This window comes from Miniopterus natalensis, chromosome 19 (assembly GCF_054644295.1).
Source record: "Miniopterus natalensis isolate mMinNat1 chromosome 19, mMinNat1.hap1, whole genome shotgun sequence".
NCBI classification, from domain to species: domain Eukaryota; kingdom Metazoa; phylum Chordata; class Mammalia; order Chiroptera; family Miniopteridae; genus Miniopterus; species Miniopterus natalensis.
The window spans coordinates 24061417-24084184 of NC_142099.1; the positions used below are offsets into that span (position 1 = coordinate 24061417).

At 37.5% G+C, this 22768-nt stretch overlaps 1 protein-coding gene across 3 annotated transcripts in view; it reads left to right on the forward strand.

The window, feature by feature from the left end:
- Positions 1–22768, forward strand: part of PLA2G4A (phospholipase A2 group IVA) — a 122711-nt gene that overhangs the window by 62399 nt on the left and 37544 nt on the right. For all 3 annotated transcript variants that reach the window (XM_016224670.2, XM_016224671.2, XM_016224673.2), the window contains 5 exons: positions 1116–1153; positions 4392–4533; positions 14963–15099; positions 21426–21648; positions 22393–22507. In XM_016224670.2, coding sequence (XP_016080156.1) covers positions 1116–1153; positions 4392–4533; positions 14963–15099; positions 21426–21648; positions 22393–22507 — 655 coding nt within the window. The remainder of the gene's footprint in view (positions 1–1115; positions 1154–4391; positions 4534–14962; positions 15100–21425; positions 21649–22392; positions 22508–22768) is intronic.

Consider the following 22768-nt stretch of genomic DNA (forward strand, 5'->3'; position numbering starts at 1 on the left):
AAGACAGAGCTCACAGTTCAGTGGGAGAGGCGGATTTTCGTACAGATGACTTCAATACCTTTCTTTTACTCATAAAATTTAGTACTGAGAATTATCCATGAACTTATTTTAACCTTTTGAAAGACTCGTTCTGGTTTTTTTCCATCCCCTGAAACCACAGAGAAAACAAAGCCGAATATCTATAGCATTTTATGTTGGTCCTAAAAACATCCTCTTCATGTTTTAAGAGTCACATTCTAGTTCTGTTTAAAGATATTGAATAGGTCCACTCTAACTGTGTTCTTATGGTAACTGATAGAGAAAATAATAATATCACCATCTTACAATTATGCAGCAACGTTCCAAACACTTTCTCATTTGGGTCTCATAACAACCTACAATTACATTATTTATAACTAGTGGCAGAGAGAGTATTGAGAAGATCTTTCTATAAACAGATTCTTAGTCTTGGAAAGACATCTCTGAATATCCCTTCTGCTTTCTGGATATTAGTCACTCTCTTTTATATTAAATCTGATTGGCCCATTGGCAGGATGGGGTTCTCCCATAAGTTTGGTTGGCTCACATCATATTGAAAAAATAAAAACTTGAGCCTCACATTGCATTTGGAGATGTTTCTTGGCCACCTTGGATAGGTGTTCTGTTTCGTTTACCACAGCCCACACGTGTCACAAATGCACACGTGTGGATTTTCACCCAGGCTTTCTTTAACCTTCCAGCCCCTTCCCAACCTCTGGTGTTGAGGCCTGGGCACAGCTCCTGATTAATAGACACAACATCTTTATGGTTTTTAGATCTCAGACAATTTTTATGTTCTGTGAATAATAATTGTGGAACTGAACTACTTCATTTTAGTGAACAAAAAGATAAATACCATGCAGAGGCAATTCTTATGTTGGCTAAAATAACTTAGGTGGACTTACACTGTAAAAATTAGCAAAAAAAAATATTGAAATACACCTGTAATTTAAGGTCTTCATGGAGCTATGTTACTTTTATTTTTAGGGGTTTTGTTTAGATTAAAAATAATCTGCCACTCAACAATTAATATGACTTTGTTTGCATTATATATAACACACATCTGTTTATGACCTAATCTGATATATCTCTTACAGGTCACTGAAATGATTCTGGAAATGTCCCTTGAAGTTTGGTAAGTACATTTATCTTGTTGGGTGGAAGATATTGTGAGAGCGTCCCTGATTTATTTTGTTAAAATGTATACTTTTAACATATGAAATAATTCTAACAGCTTTGACTATCAAAATGCATTAAATGTACCTTGCTTTTCTTTGGTTCCTTTTTAATAGTTAAAACGTTAAAAAAATCTAATATTATTTGCTTAATATTCCTATAGTTTGCTAGTTAAATAACAGGTGTCAAAATAACGACTGTTAGAAAGGGCCCTCCCCCGTTATTTTTCTATTCCCATAGGAATGAATACAGTTTTTAAAGCCTTTCTTCTATTGTTGATTTAGATAGAAATTCAAAAACATGAAAGTGAGCAGGAAACCACAAAGAGGAAAAACTGAAAATTGAGACCAATTTGTCCTAGTAATCAGCAGGACTAAAAATGGTCAAATTCTGTGAAAGAGTGTTGCTCTTTCAAAGTGGGCTCTAAAAGTGAAAGTTGGGAAACCATTTATTTATCTTCAAAGGGTGCCTCTTAGGGGAGTCAGGCCTGCCCTGTGAAGAGCTGATCTCTGATCCAGTGCAGGTTTCAGATGTCACCTCCCTCAACTTCGCTGCGTCTCTTTGAACTTCCCTGTTCAAGTGGGTTTTCCCCAAGTTTTTAGTACAAATTTTATTTACACAAACACCACATAAATTAGTGTCACATTCCCCTATCTTGTGATTTGCCAAATGTGTGATAATGATAGCCTGCCATTGGGTTTAGACATTTCTTTCTCTTATTTTGATCTCTGGAACAAGCTGACTTGACTTTGTAAACTCTTGGCGTCGATTACCACAGTCCTTCAACACATGTCAGGAAGCATCAAGGGACATTCCAAGTTACTGTGTCGCCTCATTTTGCATTACATTAACTCTTGCTTAAAAGTGATTTATTTTGGCATGAGATCCGAAATATTTTTATTCAACTATGAAGTAATGCTATTTGTTTTAATGGGAAATGGTTTTCATTCATATAATTAAGACAATATTGTGTAACAAAACACAGTTATCAAAAAATGTAGAAAAACTCAAGTAATGTACATATGTCCAGAAGCAGTTTATTATATATTTATCGTGGACTTTAATCAAATTCTATTTTTATACGTTAACTTACATCTTGATTTTAAATGGAAATGTTTTCTTTAAAGAAATATTCAATTTTCCATAGAATATTTTCCATTAAATATGAAATAAAATTTTAAAAAGTGAACTAATTAGTTAAAGATAATACATAAGAGAAGAAATAAATGAAGCATACTTCTGTTACCATATTTATAAGATTATTCAGCATTTAGAATTTTTTCTTCCAGGTACCTCTCTACTGATATCTTCTAAATAACTATGTGCATTGCTCTGTTCATAGATTTTGTTAAAAATCATGCTTCTTGTGTGTAGTGTGAGATAATGATTACCATAGTGTATTACAAGAAACATGAGTCTCAGAATGAGAAGCCCTGGATTTAAATCTATTATTTGCTAATTATGTTAATGGTTGAAAGATTTCTAATCACCTTTTTACTCATTTGTAAAACAATAAAAGAGTACTTATAAGTATATCTATTATGGTGATTCAATGAGATGTTCTTTCTAAAGAGCATATATTATAGGAAACTTTTCCTCATATACACCTCATGTCCATAGTGGCACTGTTGGTAATAGTTAAAAATAAATTGGAAGCAACTTCAATGTTCATGGATAAGCAAATCATGCTATATTCGTATATTAAAAATATTCCACAATAGAAAAAAATGTTTGTGTTACTTCTAGTTACATAAACAGAGATGAATCTCAAAAATAAAATGTTCAGTGGAAAAAAATAATTTGCAAAATACATACAGTTGGTAGCATGTATATGAAAATTTTAAACCTGAGAAATGACCCTATATCTTATTTAGGGACATAAATATAGATTGTAAAATTATAAAGAAATTTATTGATAGCAAATTTAAGGTAGTAGTTAACCTCTGAGGAGTAGAAAAGAAAATAAATTGAGGATTCACAGTGACAACTGTGCAAGTAAGATTTTTATTTATTTAAATGATTAGAATATACTCAACTTAATATATTATAGTAAACAATAATAATAGAAAAGAGTTTACCCTAAGACTTGACTTTAAAAATGCTAATTTACTCTTACTCTGCCCCACCTTGTTATATAACCTTCATAATAATCAAATTTAATAACTGTGCAATCCAATGCTTTGATATACTGTAATCTAATAACCTGTTGTATAATACTATAGTTAAATGATCTTTTCAGTTCCTTCCCTTAAGGTAGATATCCAGAATAGAATTACTAGGTCAAAGGAAATACACATTTTAATTATTTTTGGTGCTCATTGCCTAATTGCTTTTCAAAAGTGTTTTTGCACATTTACAGTTTCAAAATAAATGTATGAGAGTAACAGTGTTACTTTACTCTTTCCAGTATTAGCAAATAGATATTTAAAATATTTTTGAATTATTAATTTGATAATAGCTTCTAATGAAATTCAATATTTATTCCTCTACTCTTCAGTATTATTCCTACTTGCTCGTTTGTGAGTTATCTACATTTGTCCGTTGGGAAGCTGTAATTAAAATATTTACAATGATCAAGTATCACTAGAGAGGATGTAGCCCAGAGGCCTTACGATCTTTTCTCTTGTTCTCTGTTTTATAAGAAAGAAATATACTGAACAGAAATGAGCCTTAAATTTAACTCACTCTGAAGGGAAGGACTGGCTTTTATGAATGGTAAAGGCAATATTTTTTTAGAAAGGTATATAATTTAAAGTTTCTTACTGTGCCAACCAGGTTTCTTTGTTGTTGTTGACAGTATTGCAGATGTCCCCATTCCCCCTCCACTCCTCCCCCTCCATGCAGCAAGAATATACACACTCCAGTGTTCACAGCAGCTTTATTTAAACAGGTTTCTTTTCTGCAGCACTTCCCCAAAGTTCTATTACTATCATAACAAACAACTGATCAGGGACTGTTTGATTGCTTATTTGTTTTTTCCCCTAAAGCATCTTATTCTTAGTGTTTTCTGAAAACGCGCCTTGGGACATGCTTGGAGACAGTCATCATTTTATACTCTTGTTTCAGGTCCTCCCAGAGGAAATGGCTTGAGGGGAGCAGTGAGCCTGTCAGTGTAGCTACTGGGGGCTTGTGGGGACCGGGTGATGTATGAGAAAGCTACGGGGGACCTAGGCTCATGACTGTGTGTTTATGTACAGTTCGTCCCCAGACCTCCGATTTAGTATGGCTCTGTGTGATCAGGAGAAAGCTTTCAGATGCCAGAGAAAAGAAAACATAAAGGAAAACATGAAGAAGCTCCTGGGCCCAGAGAATAGCGAAGGCTTGTGTTCCACACGTGATGTAAGTTGTACATTTTTCAAATGTTAATGGCAATTTAATAATAATTTTGTCTCTACTTCCTCACGAATTTTTCCCAAATAGGAAAACTTTAAGATTGAGCATTTTGTCTTCAGCTTTTTAAGATCAGGCAAGGTAAGTGTTTCATCAATGGAAACTCTTTGAGGAGGGTCATCAGAAATGCTGCCCATAATTGGAAATATTTATCAGATGTAGTTATTTAAGAAGGCATAGGCGTACTTATGCTCAAACAAGATGTTCATTGCATTATAGGGGAGGTTTAGTGTCAGACATAAAAAGATCATTGAATGAATTTTAAGATAGACTGAAATTAAACAACGGTGGAATTGTCATTACTGAACAAGGAGAAATGTCATACGTCTTGTTGATGGCACAATTAACAAAAATAGGCAGTTGTGAACAGGGGAGATAAAAGGAAATGTTCTAAATTCTTAATATTTCATCGCAGAAAGTTAAAAGATATTATTCAAAATTGACCAAGGAGCTAAAAATAATGACCTCCACATTTCAGTGTTTTTCATAATACTAAATATAAAGAGACCTTAAAATTAAAATAGTTTTGTGAACAAATATTGAAAGGACCGTCCCTGAATTGTACTTTACCTCTTTTTTCTTCTCTTAAATTCAAGTAAAAGAAATGGTATTTAGTATCCAGTAACTAGTATTGTATAGTCCAGTGTTTGGCTGTTTGTTCATGCGCTATCCCTCTGTCCATCCATCCTTCCACCTGTCCATCCAACCATTCATATATTGGTTTATCTTTCTATCTGAAACCTACGAAAAATTGCTACTATGGTTTATATTGTGTCGCATATTTAACAGTTGTTCAGAGAGTAGATCTTAAAAGTCTTTATCACAAAAAAAAATTTTTTAAGCTATATTTGGAGATAGATGTTAACTAGACTTATTTAGTGGTGATCAGTTCACAATATATCCAGATAGTGAATCATTATGTTGTACATCTGAAACTAATATAATGTTATATGTTAATTATACCTCCATAAAAAATTTAAAAAATAAATTGCTGCAATGATGCTCCTCAAGTAGTATGGTGAAATTTCTCCTCAGCGGCCTATCACCTAATTTTTTACTTATTTCTTTGAGCTCTCTGTTAATTGAATATTTTAAATGAACATAACTTATTTTTAGAAAGACTATTTTTATGAAAAGCATAAGTAAATATATATACAGATATTCCCATACGTGCACACACGACTCAGAACCTCTCCCCCGAGCTCCGGCCTGAATGCCTGTACGCCTGTGTGAATTCTTCACCGGTGTTCCTCGCGTCTCAAACTCAGCACGTCTGAACCGGAATGTGAAACCCTGTCTCTTCTCTATAGTTCTGCTGGGCCTGCCCTCTCGCTCCCTGATTCCTGTTCACACTGAATTCAGAGGGATCTTTTAAAAATATAAACCTGGTTCTGTCGAACCCAAGCTTAAAATCCTCCCATTGCTCTGGGGATTGGCCTCACGGCATCTTCCCAGGTTCATTTTTTTTTGCTATTTATCCCACATTCACTGTTCCTCTCCACTAGGTGCCCCTTAGGTCTATGTCTCCACAGAACCCTTGCCCAACTGGCACTCCTGCAGACGTCATTTCTTCTCACTGCAGTGTGCTTCCTCTGTATCACCCCTCTCTCCACCCCCACCCCCCGCTTTAGCTAACACCCTTCCATATCAGTGCATATGTCATGTCTAAGACTTTCTCCCTCTCTCCTCAACTCCTCTTTCCCTCCTCCCAAGTACAAGTTAATTCTCTCAGTTATATTCTCTTATGGCACAAATAAGCACATTGTCTTTTTAGCGTTTACCACAATCGCACTTAATTAGTTGTACAAATTATCCATTTCATGTCTGTTCTCTCCATCAGAATGTAAGCTGCATGAGGACCAGGACAGTGTCTGTGTTATTCAACTTTATATTCCCAGCATCTATCAGGGTACAGATTTAGGCAGGTGGCTTGGCATTGCATGCACGGGATGAATTAGTTAGAAAGAGAAATATCAGGGGCTCAAGACTGAGGAACCCTTGTATCAGGGTTGAGGAGGAAATACAGGTTGAGAAGAAGGTTTGGGTGAAGAGTCCAGTTTGGACTGTTTAGTTAGAAATGTATGTGTGACGTATTAGGTGCAGATGTTGAGTTGGCCTGTCTTCAGGTTGTCCTTCTCAAAGGAAAGTTGCTATCACCACCCCTGGGTACTCCTTGTTTTGTGGAAAGGAGTCATCCTAGGAAAATAAAATTTTGTCTAATATTCATACAACTTGGTTTTTGTTTTTTTTTGCAACAGTTGGAGAATGAGGTCATTGTGCTTTTCTCTGGGATATTCTTCAAAAATATTAAATTTATGTTTTCAGAGGTCGTATTCCTAGAATTAAGACTTCTATTGTTGTTGTTGTTTGGTTTTAGTCTAGACTTTTTTCTGTTGACAGAAAAAATCAGTGTAGATATATACTCAGCACCACCCATTACCATAACACAAGTAACATTTTCCAATTCTTATGGTACTTGTTGGCCAGGGGTGTTCAGCTCCCACTTCCCTCACTCCCTGCCAAGATCATCACTTTCTGTTTAGTGCTGGCTAATGGGATCTTTAAGGTCTGGAGGAGCATGCTGTTGTGGAAGCTTGTTACACAAAGAACAGTTCTTCTCAATTTTCAGTGCAGAGATTGTGACTTATCTTCTTCACAGTTCTCAACAAGCAGACAGCGTCCAGTTTAGGACCTTGATTTTTCACAGAACTAGAACAAATAATCCTAACAGTTATATGGAACCACAGAATACACTGAATAGCCAAAGCAACCTTTAGAGAGAAGAACAAAGTTGGAGGTATCACACTCCCTAATTTCAAACTATGCTGCAAGGTTATAGTAATCAAAACAGTATGGTACTGACACAAAAACAGACACATAGGTCAGTGGAACTGAATAGAGAGCCCAGAAATTGACCCATGAATATATGGTCAATGAATCTTCTACAAAGGAAGCAAGAATATACAATTGAAAAAAGACTGTCTCTTTTATGAACGGTGTTGGGACAACTGGACACATACGTGCAAAGAAATGAAACTGAACCACTTTCTTACACCATATACAAAAATAAACTCAAAATGGATTAAAGACTTAAATGTAAGACCTGAAACCATGAAACTCCAGCAGAAAATACAGGCAGTAAGCTCTTTGACATTAGTCTTAGCAATATTTTTTTGGGTATATCTCCTCTAGCAAGAACAGCAAAAGCAAAAATAAACTAATGGGCCCTGGATGATTTTGCTCAGTGGTTAGAGCATTGGCCTGCAGACTGAAGGGTCCTGGGTTCGATTCTGGCCAAGGGCAAGTACCTTGGTTGCAGGCTCCATTCCTGGCCCCTAAAGTTAGGGCTTGTGCTGGAGGCAACCAGTCGATGTGTCTCTCACATAGATGTTTCTCTCTCTCTCTCCCCCTTCCATTCTCTCTGAAAAGCAATGGAAAAAATATCCTCGGGTAAGAATTAAAAAATAGTAATAATAAAAAAAAATTAAATAATGGGACTACAGCACTAAAAATTTTTAGTATAGTGAAGGAAATCATCAATAAAACAAAAAAGGCAACTTACTGAATAGAAGAAGGTATTTCCAAATGATATATCCAATAAGGAGTTACTATCTAAAATATATAAAGAACTTACATAACTCAACATGAAAACAAAAAATTCAATTAAAAAATAGGCAGAGGACTTGAATAGATATTTTTCCAAAGAAGACATGCAGATGGCCAACAGACACATGAAAAGATGTTCAGTATCACTAATTATTAGGGAAATGCAGATCAAAACCACAATGCGATATCACCTCACACCTGTCAGAATGGCTGTTATCAAAAGACAAAAAATAACATCTTAGGATATGGAGAAAAGGGAACCCTCATATTCTGTTTGTGGGACATCTTTGAAGGACAGTGGTGAAAGGAAATATTACCAGGGGGGCAGAATTTTAAGGAGTACACCTGGTTTTGCATTTTGCTTGAATAGAGAAATTACATACAATTACGATTACATACAGATTCATGGTGTGTGGCCAATGGTTTGGCTGTATGTTTTGGGACTAAGAAGAAACATGATTTTTAAAATTTGTGACAAAGAAGCCTCTCTGAATGGATGAAAAATGTGAAGATATTTGTGTCCTATGTCAATGCTCACCAAAGGGTGGCCTCAGCAGAGAAGGATTTTAATCATCAGTTGGATAGCATGATGAACCGTTCTATGAGGACTAGTAAGTTTTCTTCACCAGCCACCCCTGTCATTGCCCACTAAGGCCATGGAGAAAGTGACTGTGGTGGCAGGGATGGAGGTTATGTCTGAACTCAGCAACATGGACTTGCCGTTCACCATGACTGATCAGGCTACAGCTGCTGTTAAGTTCTCAGTCAGCCAGAAGCAGAGATCAACACTGAATCCCCAATATGGCACCATTCCCCGGGGTGATCAGTCAACTACCAGGTGGCAGATTGATTTCATTGGGCCAGTTCCACCATGGAAGGGGCACTGTTTTATTTTTACTTTGAATAGACACTTATTCTGGATACAGATTTGCCTTCCTTGCGCTCAAGGCTTCTGCCAAAACTACCATCTGTGGACTTACAAAATGCCTTTTACATTGTCACAATATTCCACACAGCATTGTTTCTGATCAGGGAACTCACCTCAAAGCAAATGAAGTATGGCAATGGGCTCATGGGATGGAATTCACCAGTCTTCTCATGTTTTTCGCTGTCTTGAAGCAACTGGCTGGATGAGACAATGGAATAGCCTTTTGAAGACTCAGTTAGTGCCAGCTAGGTGGCAGTGTCTTGCAGGGTTCCAGCAAGGTTCTCCAGGAAGCTACATGATGTGCTCTGGATCAGCATCAACTATTGGTGCTGTTTCTCCCCAGAATTCATGGGTCCAGGAATCAAGGAGGGGACGTAGAAGTGGCATCGCTCACCATTACCCTTAGAATCCCACTAACAAAATGTTCGCTTCCTGCCTGCATGACCGTGTACTGTGTTGGTTTAGAGGTCCTAGGACCTTCCCCCAGGAGTGGAACAAGAATTCCACTGAACTGGAAGCTAAGACTGTTACCTGACGACTTTGGGTTCCTCATGCCTCTGAATTAACAAGTAAGGAAGGGTGCTACTGTGCTGGCTGGGGTGATCGATCCTGATTACCAAAGAAATGTACTGCTACTCCACAATGGAGGTAAGGGAGGTTTGTCTGGAATATAAGGGACCTCCAAGTGTTATTTTTTAGTATTACTACGCCCTGTAAGTAAAGTCAATAAAAAAGTGCAAGAGTCCAATCCAGATAGGACGACTAGTGGCCCAGACCTTTCAGGAACGAAGGTTGGGTTACCCACCCGGTGAAGAACCATGACAAGCTGAGTTGATTGTCGAAAGCGAAGGAGGTACAGAAGTTATCGCAGAAGAAGGCAGTTATGCATGTCATGTATGATCAGGCGACCAGTTACAGAAATGAGCACTGTAATTGCCATGACTATTTCTTCCTTAGTTTGTTATGGACATCTTTTTCTATGTGTGTACATGTGTGTGTACGCACGCACAGAAGCACAAAAACTGATTCCTGTTTAAGTTGTGAGATATAAGCCGAGGAGAAAAAGCATTGTTTGAGGACGTTGCATTCTCTTCTGGGGAAAGGATTAGTGCATTCCGGTTGTACAGGACAGTTGTATCGTGTTAGCCTGAAGTATGACCTTGTGATTGGGTTTATTTGGAGATTAAGTAGGGTTTAAGGAGACGTCCATGGGTGCCAGGTTGAGAAGGGGTAGCCTTGTGATGGCTGATTTTGTGTATCAACTTGGAGGATGTTTTTTGGTGAGATAAACAGTGAAATCTGAGTAAGCAGATTAATGTATATAATGTGAGTGGGCCTAATCCAGTTAGTTGAAGGCCTAAATAGAACAAAGTGACCGACCTCCCAAGGAAGAGGGAATTCCCAGAGACTGCCTTTGGACTTCATCTCCTAGGTGTCTGCCTGCTGGCATTTGAACTAGAACTGCATTATTGGCTCTCCTGGGTCCAGGGCCTACTGGCTCATACTGTAGCTTTGAACTTGACATTCTTCATAATTGCATGAACCAGTTCCTTATACTTTATCTCTCTCTCTCTTTTCTCTCTCTCGGTTCTGTTTCTCTGGAAAACCCTAATACAGAAGCCAGGGAAGCACAAAAGTCTTTGTATAATTGTTAGGCCTTAAAAAAATTTATGAAAATGTAAAAAAAAATAAACCTTTGAACACTGTAGAATCTTCTTTTGCAAGGGAGGAAATTAATAATGCCCATCAGCTGTTGCATCAAAATAATTTAATCAAAATCAGAAGGTTTTTGGTAAATGAAAATTCATTTCCTGTAATCCTGAGAGAAGTATGAGAAATATTCGCTGATATCATTTATACACAAATACTCTTACTATTAGGTCTAAATATAACCTAAAATCTCTCAACAACATTTACTTCGTTGATTCTTTGATATATAGAGCCAGGGGTAACAGCTGCACCTTATAACTTCCCAGTTATTTTTTTGGAAGTTATATTGTAATGACCAAGACTATTTGAACATTCAAATATAGCCACCATTTATTGCTTAAAGTTGTACTGATTGTCTGAAGTGACAGGTGAATCTGAAACAATTTAGCCAAATAACAAATGGTTTCTCTCAGTAAAGATTACTCTTTCTGAAGGAGAAAAAGGAAGAGTGTGAATTACGGCGTCACTTCACATCCTGGGGTGTTCTACTTATTAGCTATCTATGTGGACAAGGTATTATGTGTGCACCAAATACCTCCTCATCTGAAAAGTGGAAATAATAAGATCTTCTTTTGAGAGCTGTGAGGCTTAAATGAAATAAATTGAATAAAAGAGTCCCTGCTGGTGTCTGGAACACAGTATTTTTCTAGATAAGTCAAATTTCCCTTTCTTTTTTATAGTTAGTAAAAATTTATAAGTTTATAGTTTTATAACTCATATCCTGTATGAGTTTTAGAATTTAGAATGTTACTAGTTGCCAAAAGCTTCAAGTTCATTAATTCTACCCAATATTTTTACACATAAGAAGCTGAGGTAAAGGAAGATTTTTGTCTGCTTCAGGTCACAAACTTATTTGCAGAGAAAGCATTCGGAGACAGAGTGGAGGGTGGTGAATTAAAAGCTCTGGAGTCTGATAGCCCAGCTTTGAATCCACAGGGTACCACATTCTAGCTTTGCAACAGGAGAAACATTATCTTCTTTGGGTTCTAATTGCTTTTTCTTTCAAATGGGGGTAATAATATTTATTTTGTACAATTATGAAAATTAAATGATATGCTGCATACAAACAGATTACTTCATCAAGTGCAATAAATAAAGGTGGTATATTTTACTTTACAATTTTAAAATCTGTTTTAAGAGCATTCTGTTCATCTAAATATACGCAGGTTCAAAGGTATTTAAGTGATCCATTGACCTGACCTGGTAGAGTGTACTTTCATGATGAAGTCTCTAATTCATATCTAATTTGATGGTGAGGGTCTTTCCATTTAAGGCCTCTCAGTTTAAGGGCAGAGCCGTGGATGAGGACGTGAGTTCTAGGTGTCTTGCCAATTCACTGTCCCACCTCCAATAAGACCTCACTCACTTCTACAGATTCCTTCTCCACATGGAAGAGTTCTGTAGTTTTTTTGGTCCTTCTAGTTCTAAAATGATGGTGCCATGAATATTTATATTGATAACACTGGTGAGTACACCCCCAAGGATCAGGGTCCAGGTGCTTGGAACACAGTGCACTCATGTTGTGTCTTCTGCATTTCTGAGGCTGAGAGCAGCTTTTCCCCTTCAGCCTGGTTTCGTGCCCCGGTGCCTCCTCCTGGGCAATGAATGTCAGCATCATCTGCTGTGAGCAAAGCTAGGAACCCTCGCAGTCCGACCACACCCCTTCCTCTTTTACTCTTAACGTCGGATCTGGTCACCAGATGTGAAAGGTTCTCCTTATCAATGTACCTTGAGCCGATGTACTTGTTTATAAGCTTAGCTTTCTGGTAGAAGGGAGGAGGGCTTCACTGTATCCCATTCACAGCCAGAAAAACAGCTAAGCGGGATTAATAGAGGTAAGATGGAACTGTCAGAAGTACTCGAGCTCATCTGTGCACTTGCGTGCTGTGATTTGTACATTCATTTTGAAAATTAGATTTTTGCCACTAATATAGATAATAAAATCCGATAGCAGAGTGATTATTTGGATGTAACTTGAACTCCAATTAGGTATATTCCAGCCACAGCATCCGCTCCCGGTTCAGGTTCTGCTCTTCCATCCATGTGAATTTGTTTGCTCATCTCTTATAAAGCTTTGGATTGCTTCATGAGCTGATATCTTTTGCTTCCTTAATCCTTAATTACTGTCTTCCATTTATAAGTTTTTCCTTCATAATTATTATTATTGGAAAACAATGTCAAACAAAGTGCACCCTTTCTCCCTAGTAATGTGACTGTACCTCTGCATCAGCCTCTATCTGTCCAGCATTTCCATCCATTCTGCTCCCTCTTTTCTGTTCCCTTCCTGCCTCCCCACTGCCTTGTCCTCAACAAGCTCAACATTTTCCCAGGTATTGGATGGCACCTACCATGCCCCTGATGTCCTAGGGCAGTGGTTACTAAACTTTTTGGTTTCGGACATCCTTTACACTCTTAAAAAATATTAAACACTTCTAAGAGATTGTGTTTGCATGGGTTATATATCTGTGAGTTTTTTCTGTATCAAAAACTAAAACTAAGAAAATTTATTTATTTTAGAAAATTTATTAAAAATATTTATTTATTTTAAAGAAGTCAGTTTCATATTACTATGAATAATGTATTTTATGAAAATAATAGTATTTTTCCAAAGCAAAAATGAAGTGAGAAGAGCAGTTTTACATTTTATACAAACACCTTCATTGACTTAACAGAAGATTGCCAGATTCTCATATTTGCTCTTGCATTCAGCCTGCTGCTGTATCACATATCACGTAGTCTCTGGAAAACTCCATTGCACACTCATGAGAGGATGAGAGTGAAAAAAGGCAAATGACATCTTAGTGTTATTATAAAAACAGTTTGACTTTGCGGCCCCCTGAAAGTTAGGCGCGCTTTGAGAACTGGTGCCTTAGGGTAGAGAAAGCAACCGGCTCTCTTAGGCAACAGTGGTTTGGGACCACAAAGAAAATGACAATCTCTTCCTCTTCAGCAAACACTCTTGTGTTTTAGTCATGTAACAGGCAGTTTATACTTCTCCATTTTATTGCAAAAACACTCCGTTGGCTCATGTTGCTTTTATTTCCAGAGCAGCCGCCTTCCCTGCCCTCATCTCTGCCTGTTGAGTAACTGCATTAAAAACTAAGCGCAGGTTTCCCCTGTGCCTGTGAAGCTCCTCCACCACTCTCATTCCTCTGATTGCAACCTGCCATGCCTTCTGGACCATATGCATTCCTGGCCTGTAGCACTTAATTTTAGTCAGACATACCATCATGAGCCTGGATACAGGAGCCGGGGGTTCGACTCCTGACTCTGCTACTTAATTGGGAGCATGACTCTGAACAAGTTTTCAAGGTCTTGGTTCCAAGTGCTTTGGTTTCCTCATCTGTAAAATGGAAACCTCGTAGGGATTTTGTAAAGATTAAATGGGTCGATTTCTGTAAAACATGAAGAATAGTTCCTACCAGAGAGTATGAACTTAATGAATGTCATCTATCCCTGTTCTTATTGTTGTCATAATTTTATATTTCTGCCTCACTTAAATAAACTATATTCCTCAGTTATACCCATGAAACATAGAGACCACTTACTCAGCTTTATTGAATGAGTTCAAGAATAAAGTAATAAGCTTTTTTAGGTCTTGTTAAGTTGATTAAGTTCTGTTTTCTGGTTTGAATAATTGCATATATTTGGAAATGAGCCAGCATAAAGGAGCAGTAAGAATTCTGGGCCTGGAAGGCAAGGTGCTTACTCAACTACAGATTACCATCTAATCAATCTTGGGCAAGTAATATCACCCTTTCAGTAGTTCCATCTGTAAAATGAACAAATCCTTTTTTTGCTCACCTTACAGGATTTTTGAGAAGGTCAAATTAAAAACATGCACCCAAAAGCAAGCCCAAAACTGCAAGGGGTCAAGCAAATATAGATGATTGTTGTTGTTATCAAACAGAGCTGGTTGCTCATTTTAATAATACCTACTTTCTAATAGACATTAATTATTGATTCTCTTATAGGAGACATTGTTATCTTTTTAAAAATTAGACAATGTCATGGTATAAGTGAACTTAATTCTTTATTACCAAATGTGGAACATATAACGTAAAAATTGAAACTGAAACAAAATATGTTTTGTGATTTTATTTTGCAAATGATCCCTGTGTTTTGTCATTCCAGGTGCCTGTGGTGGCCATACTGGGCTCAGGTGGGGGTTTCCGAGCCATGGTGGGGTTCTCCGGTGTGATGAAGGCACTGTATGAATCAGGAGTTTTAGACTGTGCTACCTACATTGCTGGGCTTTCTGGCTCCACATGGTTAGTATACATTTTAAATCTTAGTTTTACCATCCTAAATGTTTAGCATCTATCTACCTAAATCATTAGGGCGAAAAAGGGGATCTAGAAACGTGGACATTGACTTCAGCCTATTGAAATGTTTCAGTTTGATGCAATAATTAACATCTTAAACATGTTTTTTTAAGGCAAGTTCATACCTAATTATGACTCTAGTCATAAATCCATTTCCTTTAAGCCTGTTTGTAACTGAAAATGTAGCTAAACATAAAATTAAAAAGTACATTAATTGAAATAATTCTATATAAATAGCACAGAAGTGCAATAACATACTCCACCCATAATTAATTTAATCTTCCTATAATTTGCTGAATTGTAATCTTTCAGTGATTATATCTAAATCTACATGATTCACTAGGTACTCATACTCTTCTTTAGGGCAAATAGAATGAAATGCAAGATACCTTCATATATAGAAGAATGAAAAAAACTTTTGAATGCATAAGTACAATAACTTTCACTGTTTTGTATTTAACTAATTATGAAATTAATCCTTCAAATGTATTTAAGTTCAGTTAAACTTGGATAGAAAGTAAAACATACTTATGTGTATATATAATATTTGTACACTACAGATTTACCTTTTCCAAATATAGGAACATTTTCAAAGAAGAGACTACACACATTTTGGTTTGCCTACTTCACATAAGCACATTAAACATCAAGTATTAGTCCTTGCTTAGACGTCTCAAATACAGGTGTCACCTTATTACAAATGTCTGACTTTGACTTACAAGGCTGTTTAGTCACTCAACCCTAGGAAAGCTCATCTGTCATAATATTGTATATATGCCTAGCATTTTAAAATTTCATTGCCTTCTCAGCCTGTGACATGGATACTAGCTTTTTTTTTTTTTTCACTTTTCAAGAAAATTTGACTCAGGAGCCAAGGGATTTGTCCAAGAGTACTCATGGAGCCAGAATAAAAACTTAGGCTTTTGATTCCCTATTGTAGGATTCTTTAAACTAAACATAACCTTCTTCTGGACAGCTCTTTATTCTTTTTCTTTTTAAAAAAAAATATATTTTATTGATTTCAGAGAGGAAGGGAGAGGGAGAGAGAGAGAGAAACATCAATGATGAGAGAGTCATTGATCGGCTGCCTCCTGCATGCGTCCTGCTGGGAATCATCAAGCCCGCAACCCGGGCATGTGCCCTGACTGGGAATTGAACCAAGATCTCCTGGATCCTAGGTTGATGCTGAACCACTGAGCCACGCTGGCGGGGCAGACACCTCTTTATTCTACATAGAAGTTCACATTTAATGAATCTATAGCTTCTTAAACATCTTGAACCAGATTCTTTAGCGAAAAACCAAACCTAGACCCATGGCTGCCACTTCCTTGGTGTGTACCCTTTAAAATAATTCATCTCTTTTGAAAGATGGGTGTAGCCCATCGTTACTCTTTTCCTTGCAGGAAAGAGCAGGCACCTGCCTGTTTAATGAGCAGTGATGGAAAAACCTGGACCCTTAGATTAATTCGCCTACTCAAGCATGTTGTTACTCCCCTTGCAGGGAGGGGCTCACCTCTGTGTTCGCTATATGGTAGACCCCTGTGGTCCATCACTGACTAAAACACTGCAAGAAGCATGCTTTCTTCAATTCTTGTCATAAAGAAAGAAGAGACCTTGAGTGCTGATTTGGGGCTATAATAATGTGTGTTTGGGCTTAATTAGAGCTGCAGTCGCTATAATAATGTGTGTTTGGGCTTAATTAGAGCTGCAGTCATTGCTTTGGTTGTAGATTTGGGGCAACGATCTTACATTCTCCTGTCAGAGTTCTGAAAACAAGTCCTGCGAAATGTCATTAAGAGAACCCCAAATGTTACAGGCCGATCATTTAAATATTGCAGGCCATGTATTTATACATAAACATCTGCTCTATCCTTCAGTGTCTAATTTCCCCGTAGATTAGCCTTCTCTTATTTATTCCATTTCCTTAAAAGCCATTCACTCCCCAAATCCTAATTTCCAATGAGAGTGGTGCCTTTTGAAGTTCTTGTTCCCCCGGGTTTCCAGGGAGTGAGGGAAGATGAGGTTGGGGACTGCGATCTTTCACACACTGCCTTGTCCCACTGTCAGGTCCCTCCCGCCATGTCCTTTTGTGTTTATCTCGCCCTCTCTGATTGCTGTCTCCTCCTCGTTGTCTGTACTACTTTCTACTACCTTTCTCCTTAACGGGAGCTTTCCCCCAGGACCTGCCTTCTGTCCTATTACAGCTACATGTCCCCCCTTGGTAATTTCAGCACCTCCTGCCACTTCAGTTATTACCACCAATGATTTAGTCCACGAGGCTCTAGAACCTTCCAAAAGTTAATGGACCAAAAGTGGGAAGATAAAGCCTAACGGACAGTAGAAAGTAGCCATCAGAGAGGGGAATCAACTGAAAGAGGGCTTCCAGTGGTCAAAGGCGAAGGGTGCTTCATGAAGTGGCATTTTAATAGAGTGAAAGTCTGTGAAAAGCTCAGTTTAGAGCTGGGTTTGGAGATCATCAGCGGTTTTAGCAAGAATAACTAGATACAGTAAGTAAAGGCCACATTTGGCCGTGAAATTGCAAATAAAAAGAAAATAAAAAGTGTAAGGAAGAAAGGTGGAAACTGAACGTATTGTTTCAAGAAAGGCAATATAGGACCAGGGAAGGGGTTTGTTTTTGTTTTCAGAATTTAAGAGATGTGAGCATTTCTGTAAAAGTCTGCAGTGAAGCAAATCGTGTCGAGGGATAGAGGGAAGGTAAAGAAACAGACGGATCCTGGATAGAAAAAGATTCAGGTGAAGACAGGATGGGACGTGATAAAAAGCACTCGAGCTGTTGACCATGGAGAGAAGAGACACTTCCTGAGGCTGAAGGAAGGGTGGTCGGGGTGAGTCACGGCAACAGTTCTCTCTTGAAAAGTACGGGTGAGGTAAAAAGTTCAAAGGAAAGAATTCGGAAAGAATTGAAAAAACAAATTACACTCTGTGTTGTGTAAGTTTATATTGGGCTGATACATGACCATGACTTGGCACGAATGAGCTAATACGTGTCTGGAGAAGCCCTGGACCTCCCAATAAGTTTCCTGCGATCACAAAAGAGAATTTATGCAGGACAAAAGCTTCCCTTGTAGCTGCTGCTACCTTTTGGATGATGCTTGTTGTAATGTACGTGTTAGCCAACCAGGAGAACTGGCCTGGGTGAGTTAAGAGAGTGGGGACAGTCATCCTGTGTTCTCCTACCAGCTCAGCTCTTCCCGAGAGACTCTTGGGTGCGGCCTTCCCTGCTTGCAGGTTAATACCATCTACAGAGAAACCAGAGCAGCTCTGCACCTGTAGACACGGGGCCCGAGCCCTTAAACTGACCAACACAGAATTCAAGAATGACAACTTTCAGTTAACAGGAATTCCGGGAATATTGGAAAAGGAAAGTTTCAAGAGACGCTGTCACATAAGAGGTGACAGGCTAAAAGATCAAAATGTTTGTTAGAGAAAATGTTCTCTTTGAGGTGGGGACGATGCCTGTCTTGTTCACTAATGACTCTCTCCCATTTACCACATTTTTAGTGACTAAATGAAGACTTGCATAAGTCGCTGCATTTAGGGGAAGCAATTCATTTAGGGCTTTCTTTAGGGTTTCAGGATATTTTCTTCACAGATGTGGAATGTCTTCTCAAGTCACTCCTAATTTTAGTTGCATGTGAGAATCACTTCTGGCACAGAAGTTCTCTAAATGTTTACCCATGGAGATTCTGATTTGGCAGATGCTGGGGAAGGTGGGCCGGTGCTGATATTTTAAAACATTGACTGTGAGATTTGCAGGCGGGGAATGAACTGTGAATTTCTTTTCTCTGGCATGGTTTAGCTTTTAAAATTTCACACTTAACCTAAAATGCATTCATATGGAGAGTATGTGGTGTTGCATCATATAAATATGTTGAAAAATTCGAGGCAGATATTTTCAGATTTATAGATAAATAGGAGACCCTTTCATTCATTAACTAACTGTTCATAGAGGCCCTGCTATACCTAAGATACTTAGTTTTTGAAACTTGAAAAGGGAAGTCTTAAATAGTGTAGATGAGATTTGAGTAATTACATCATCCTGCTGAACAGTTGGAAATGAAAACGTCCAATAGTAGACTGATCATGTCATTTCCTTTTCACCTACTTTAAAAAAAATCATTCTGTAGCTAAATCGATTTCCACTGACATTGTATTTTTTTGGTCCTTTCCCTTATTTTTACCCTGCTTCATTAAGGAAAGGACTTAATGTGTCTTATAAAGTAAAACTGGATTACATACAATAAAGATAGAAGTGAAAAAAAAGTTAATATATACATATATGTGTGTGTGTTTGTGTGTGTGTATAGAGAGAGAGAGAGAGAAATTAGATTAAAAATTCATTCTATAACCTATAGCTTTGGGAGGCATGAGACACAGGTTTGGGTGTAACCTTTCTAGAATTCAAGCCAGAATCCAAACTATGTATAACTACATAATCTACATTTTTAATAGGTGAAGGGGAGGCCAATGGTCCATGGAAGTTAATGTTACTTTTGGTAATAAGATCAGTAAAGAACTTCTTAGTGTTCCCATAAAGAATGAAGCATATCCTGAATAGTTTCGGAATTGAATAAAGAATGAAGCATATCCTGAATAGTTTCGGAATTGACCACTTACAGGCTCAAAAAGATTTTTTAATTTTTCTATTTTTATTATGTCCGAATGACCAGTGTCATTACACCAATGTGTGCTTTACTTAAATGTATAACGAAGTACAGAAAATCAGATCTTTGTTGCTCTCAATAAATCACGTGGTACACCTTGGAATAATTGTAGGAATGGATGGTCTGTATCTCTCAGGTAATCTAAGAGGTTTTAAATAGGTATTTGGTAATTTTATTAGGTTTGAGTTCAGAGTGAGTCCATTTGATTAATCTTTACCACATATTTGTGGGAAATGTTAAGAATCCAATTTCTGTGATAAAGATCTTTTAAGAATTTTAGTTTTTTTGCAGATATGTGTTCCATTTTGGGTCTATCATCACTCTCTACATGTTAGCATATAATTATCCTTAACTGGTGGTCTTCAAAGAACTCTGAATTCAACCAGAAATTCTAATTTAATATGAAGTGGGAGTTGTTTGGTCTCTGAGAACTGAAATCTTATTTAAATTCAGCAATCCTCTCTTTCCTCATCTTTAAAATGGAAAATTTAAAAGCTTCTGCCAAGTCTTCAGCCAACACAGACCTAGAACATAGCAGAGACCCAACAGGAGTTCGTTTTCTTCCCTCCCTGAAGGGAAGGAAAACCATTACAATAGGTATTTTTATTTGAGTGCCAAGGAAACAGGAGATTAAAATATGTGCTCTTTTCTCTTTGGTTGGGTAAAGTAGTGGAGTATTTATCAGTCTGTTTTCTCAGTTTAGCAGTTCAAAAAACTGTGCTTGCCATATACTGGGCATTTGCTGGTCACTGAAGCTAAAAGCAATGAAAAAATAAAGTTTTCCCTGTAAGTAGCCACAACTTATTAAAAGAGACAGATAAGTAAACTAATAATTAATATTTAGTAAGAGAGCTAAGCTTCTAGGGATATTGGTTCACAGGAGGTATGGTGGTAACTGAATGTTTGTTGTCTAAATATCAAATACCAAGGCACAGGGTGATTTCTAGTATCCCTAGATGTGGCCAAATGGCTGGTGGCCAAGAATCTCCACAAGAAAGCGTTTACCTTAAAGACCTATTTCTCGCCAGGATTTCACCATCAGATCTGTATACTCAGAAGTTCTGAGGCCTGCAGTTGGTGAGTCTAGAGATTCTGCCTAGTTGGCCAGTAGATGATTATAATCCACATTTGTCAGCTTTAGACATTCACAGTAATCATACAGCACATTTTCTACCTGTGGATAATCATCATTGAAAGTCAAATCATTAGATTGCTCAACTAGTATGAATTATATCCAGATAAGTCCATTTATTTATTTACATTATCAGTCTCTGGTAGTCTGACAGGGATGCCGGTTCCTGGAGACTAGACAGTGGACAGTAGGCCCAGCAGGGCATCCTCCCTCTGCACGGTGCATGGGAAATCCAATGTCTCCTCTGAAACCTCTTCTTTACTTTGCTTCCATTGAAGACCAGCTCCTTTCTGATCAATGCATTCTTTCCTTAAATAGGTTAATATCATCAATCAGATAATTAAGTTAACGAACTCTACCATCTTTTATTTTTCTTATGACAGACAGTGCCTGCTTTCTTTGGAGATTATGTAACTCCCTTCATCTTTATGGATTATCTTTTGTTTTCTTTACAGGTATATGTCAACCTTATATTCTCACCCAGATTTCCCAGAGAAAGGGCCAGAAGAGATTAATGAAGAGCTAATGAAAAATGTTAGCCACAACCCCCTTTTACTTCTCACGCCACAGAAAGTTAAGAGATATGTCGAGTCTTTATGGAAGAAGAAAAGATCTGGACAACCCGTCACCTTTGCTGATATCTTTGGGATGTTAATAGGAGAGACACTAATTCACAATGTAAGCCATGGCTCAATCTACAATCCTCTCATTGCAAAAGACCATGTATATCATAATGTTTTAAATAAAACAAAATATGATATATTTTGTAAAAGTCATTTGATTCAACTTATCATCGATACTGTGTACTGAGAGCACATAGTTTCTGCCAGACATAACCCTTCTACATTTCAAACTAGAGCTTACTAATTCATTCTGTGAATTGGTTTTGATGGAGGGAAGTATTCCTTTTCTTTGGAAAAATACACCTTTTAACTCTTAACTTTCCATGCCTCCAAATGGCAATCTTTCTTGATAAGGAAGAGTAATATTTTAATGATAGAGGAAGAATGGAGGTTGCCTGGATAGCATCAGAAAACAAGAGTGAATCACAAATGATTATTAATCATTTGACACATGACCACAGTGTGACATTTCATCGGACGATAAAGCAGGGGAGACAGAGCCTGTGCCAGGGAGTCTGGGGCTAAATTCTTTCTGGGCTCCATAGCTGCCAAATCTCCCTGCACTTCAAAAGTAGACACAGTCCCTCGATATTTGGTTGTTTTTAGAATGAAGGCCATTACTTTCATAGCGCTTACTTCTCTGTTTGTTTAATCAGGACCCAGAGACTGTTACAAGTAATAAGATTTATTTTTATTATACAAAAATTTAAGGGTCTTGCATGGAAGAACTATTTTAAACAGTTTTCTACCTGTTTCTGTTTGTATATTTAAACCATTTCTTTCTTTCTTCTGTGGACAGAGGATGAACATGACCTTGAGTAGTTTGAAGGAAAAAGTCAATACAGCCCAATGCCCTTTACCTCTTTTCACGTGTCTACATGTCAAGCCCGATGTTTCAGAGCTGATGTTTGCAGGTATGGGACTTCCTCTTTCAGAATATTTCCTGGAAACTTTGAACTGTGGCTTCCAATGATTTTCTTTAGAGGAAGACATTTCAGTTGCTTATTTTAATATACTTTCTGTAGCATAAAAACACTTGAAAATACAAGAAAATATAAAGCTACATGATTTTCTGGTTGTAGAGAATATTCCAGGAAACTAGTTACTGATATATCTTCATTGATATTAGTGAACTAAATAATAAGTTATAAAAAATAAATCATGACTATAATCAA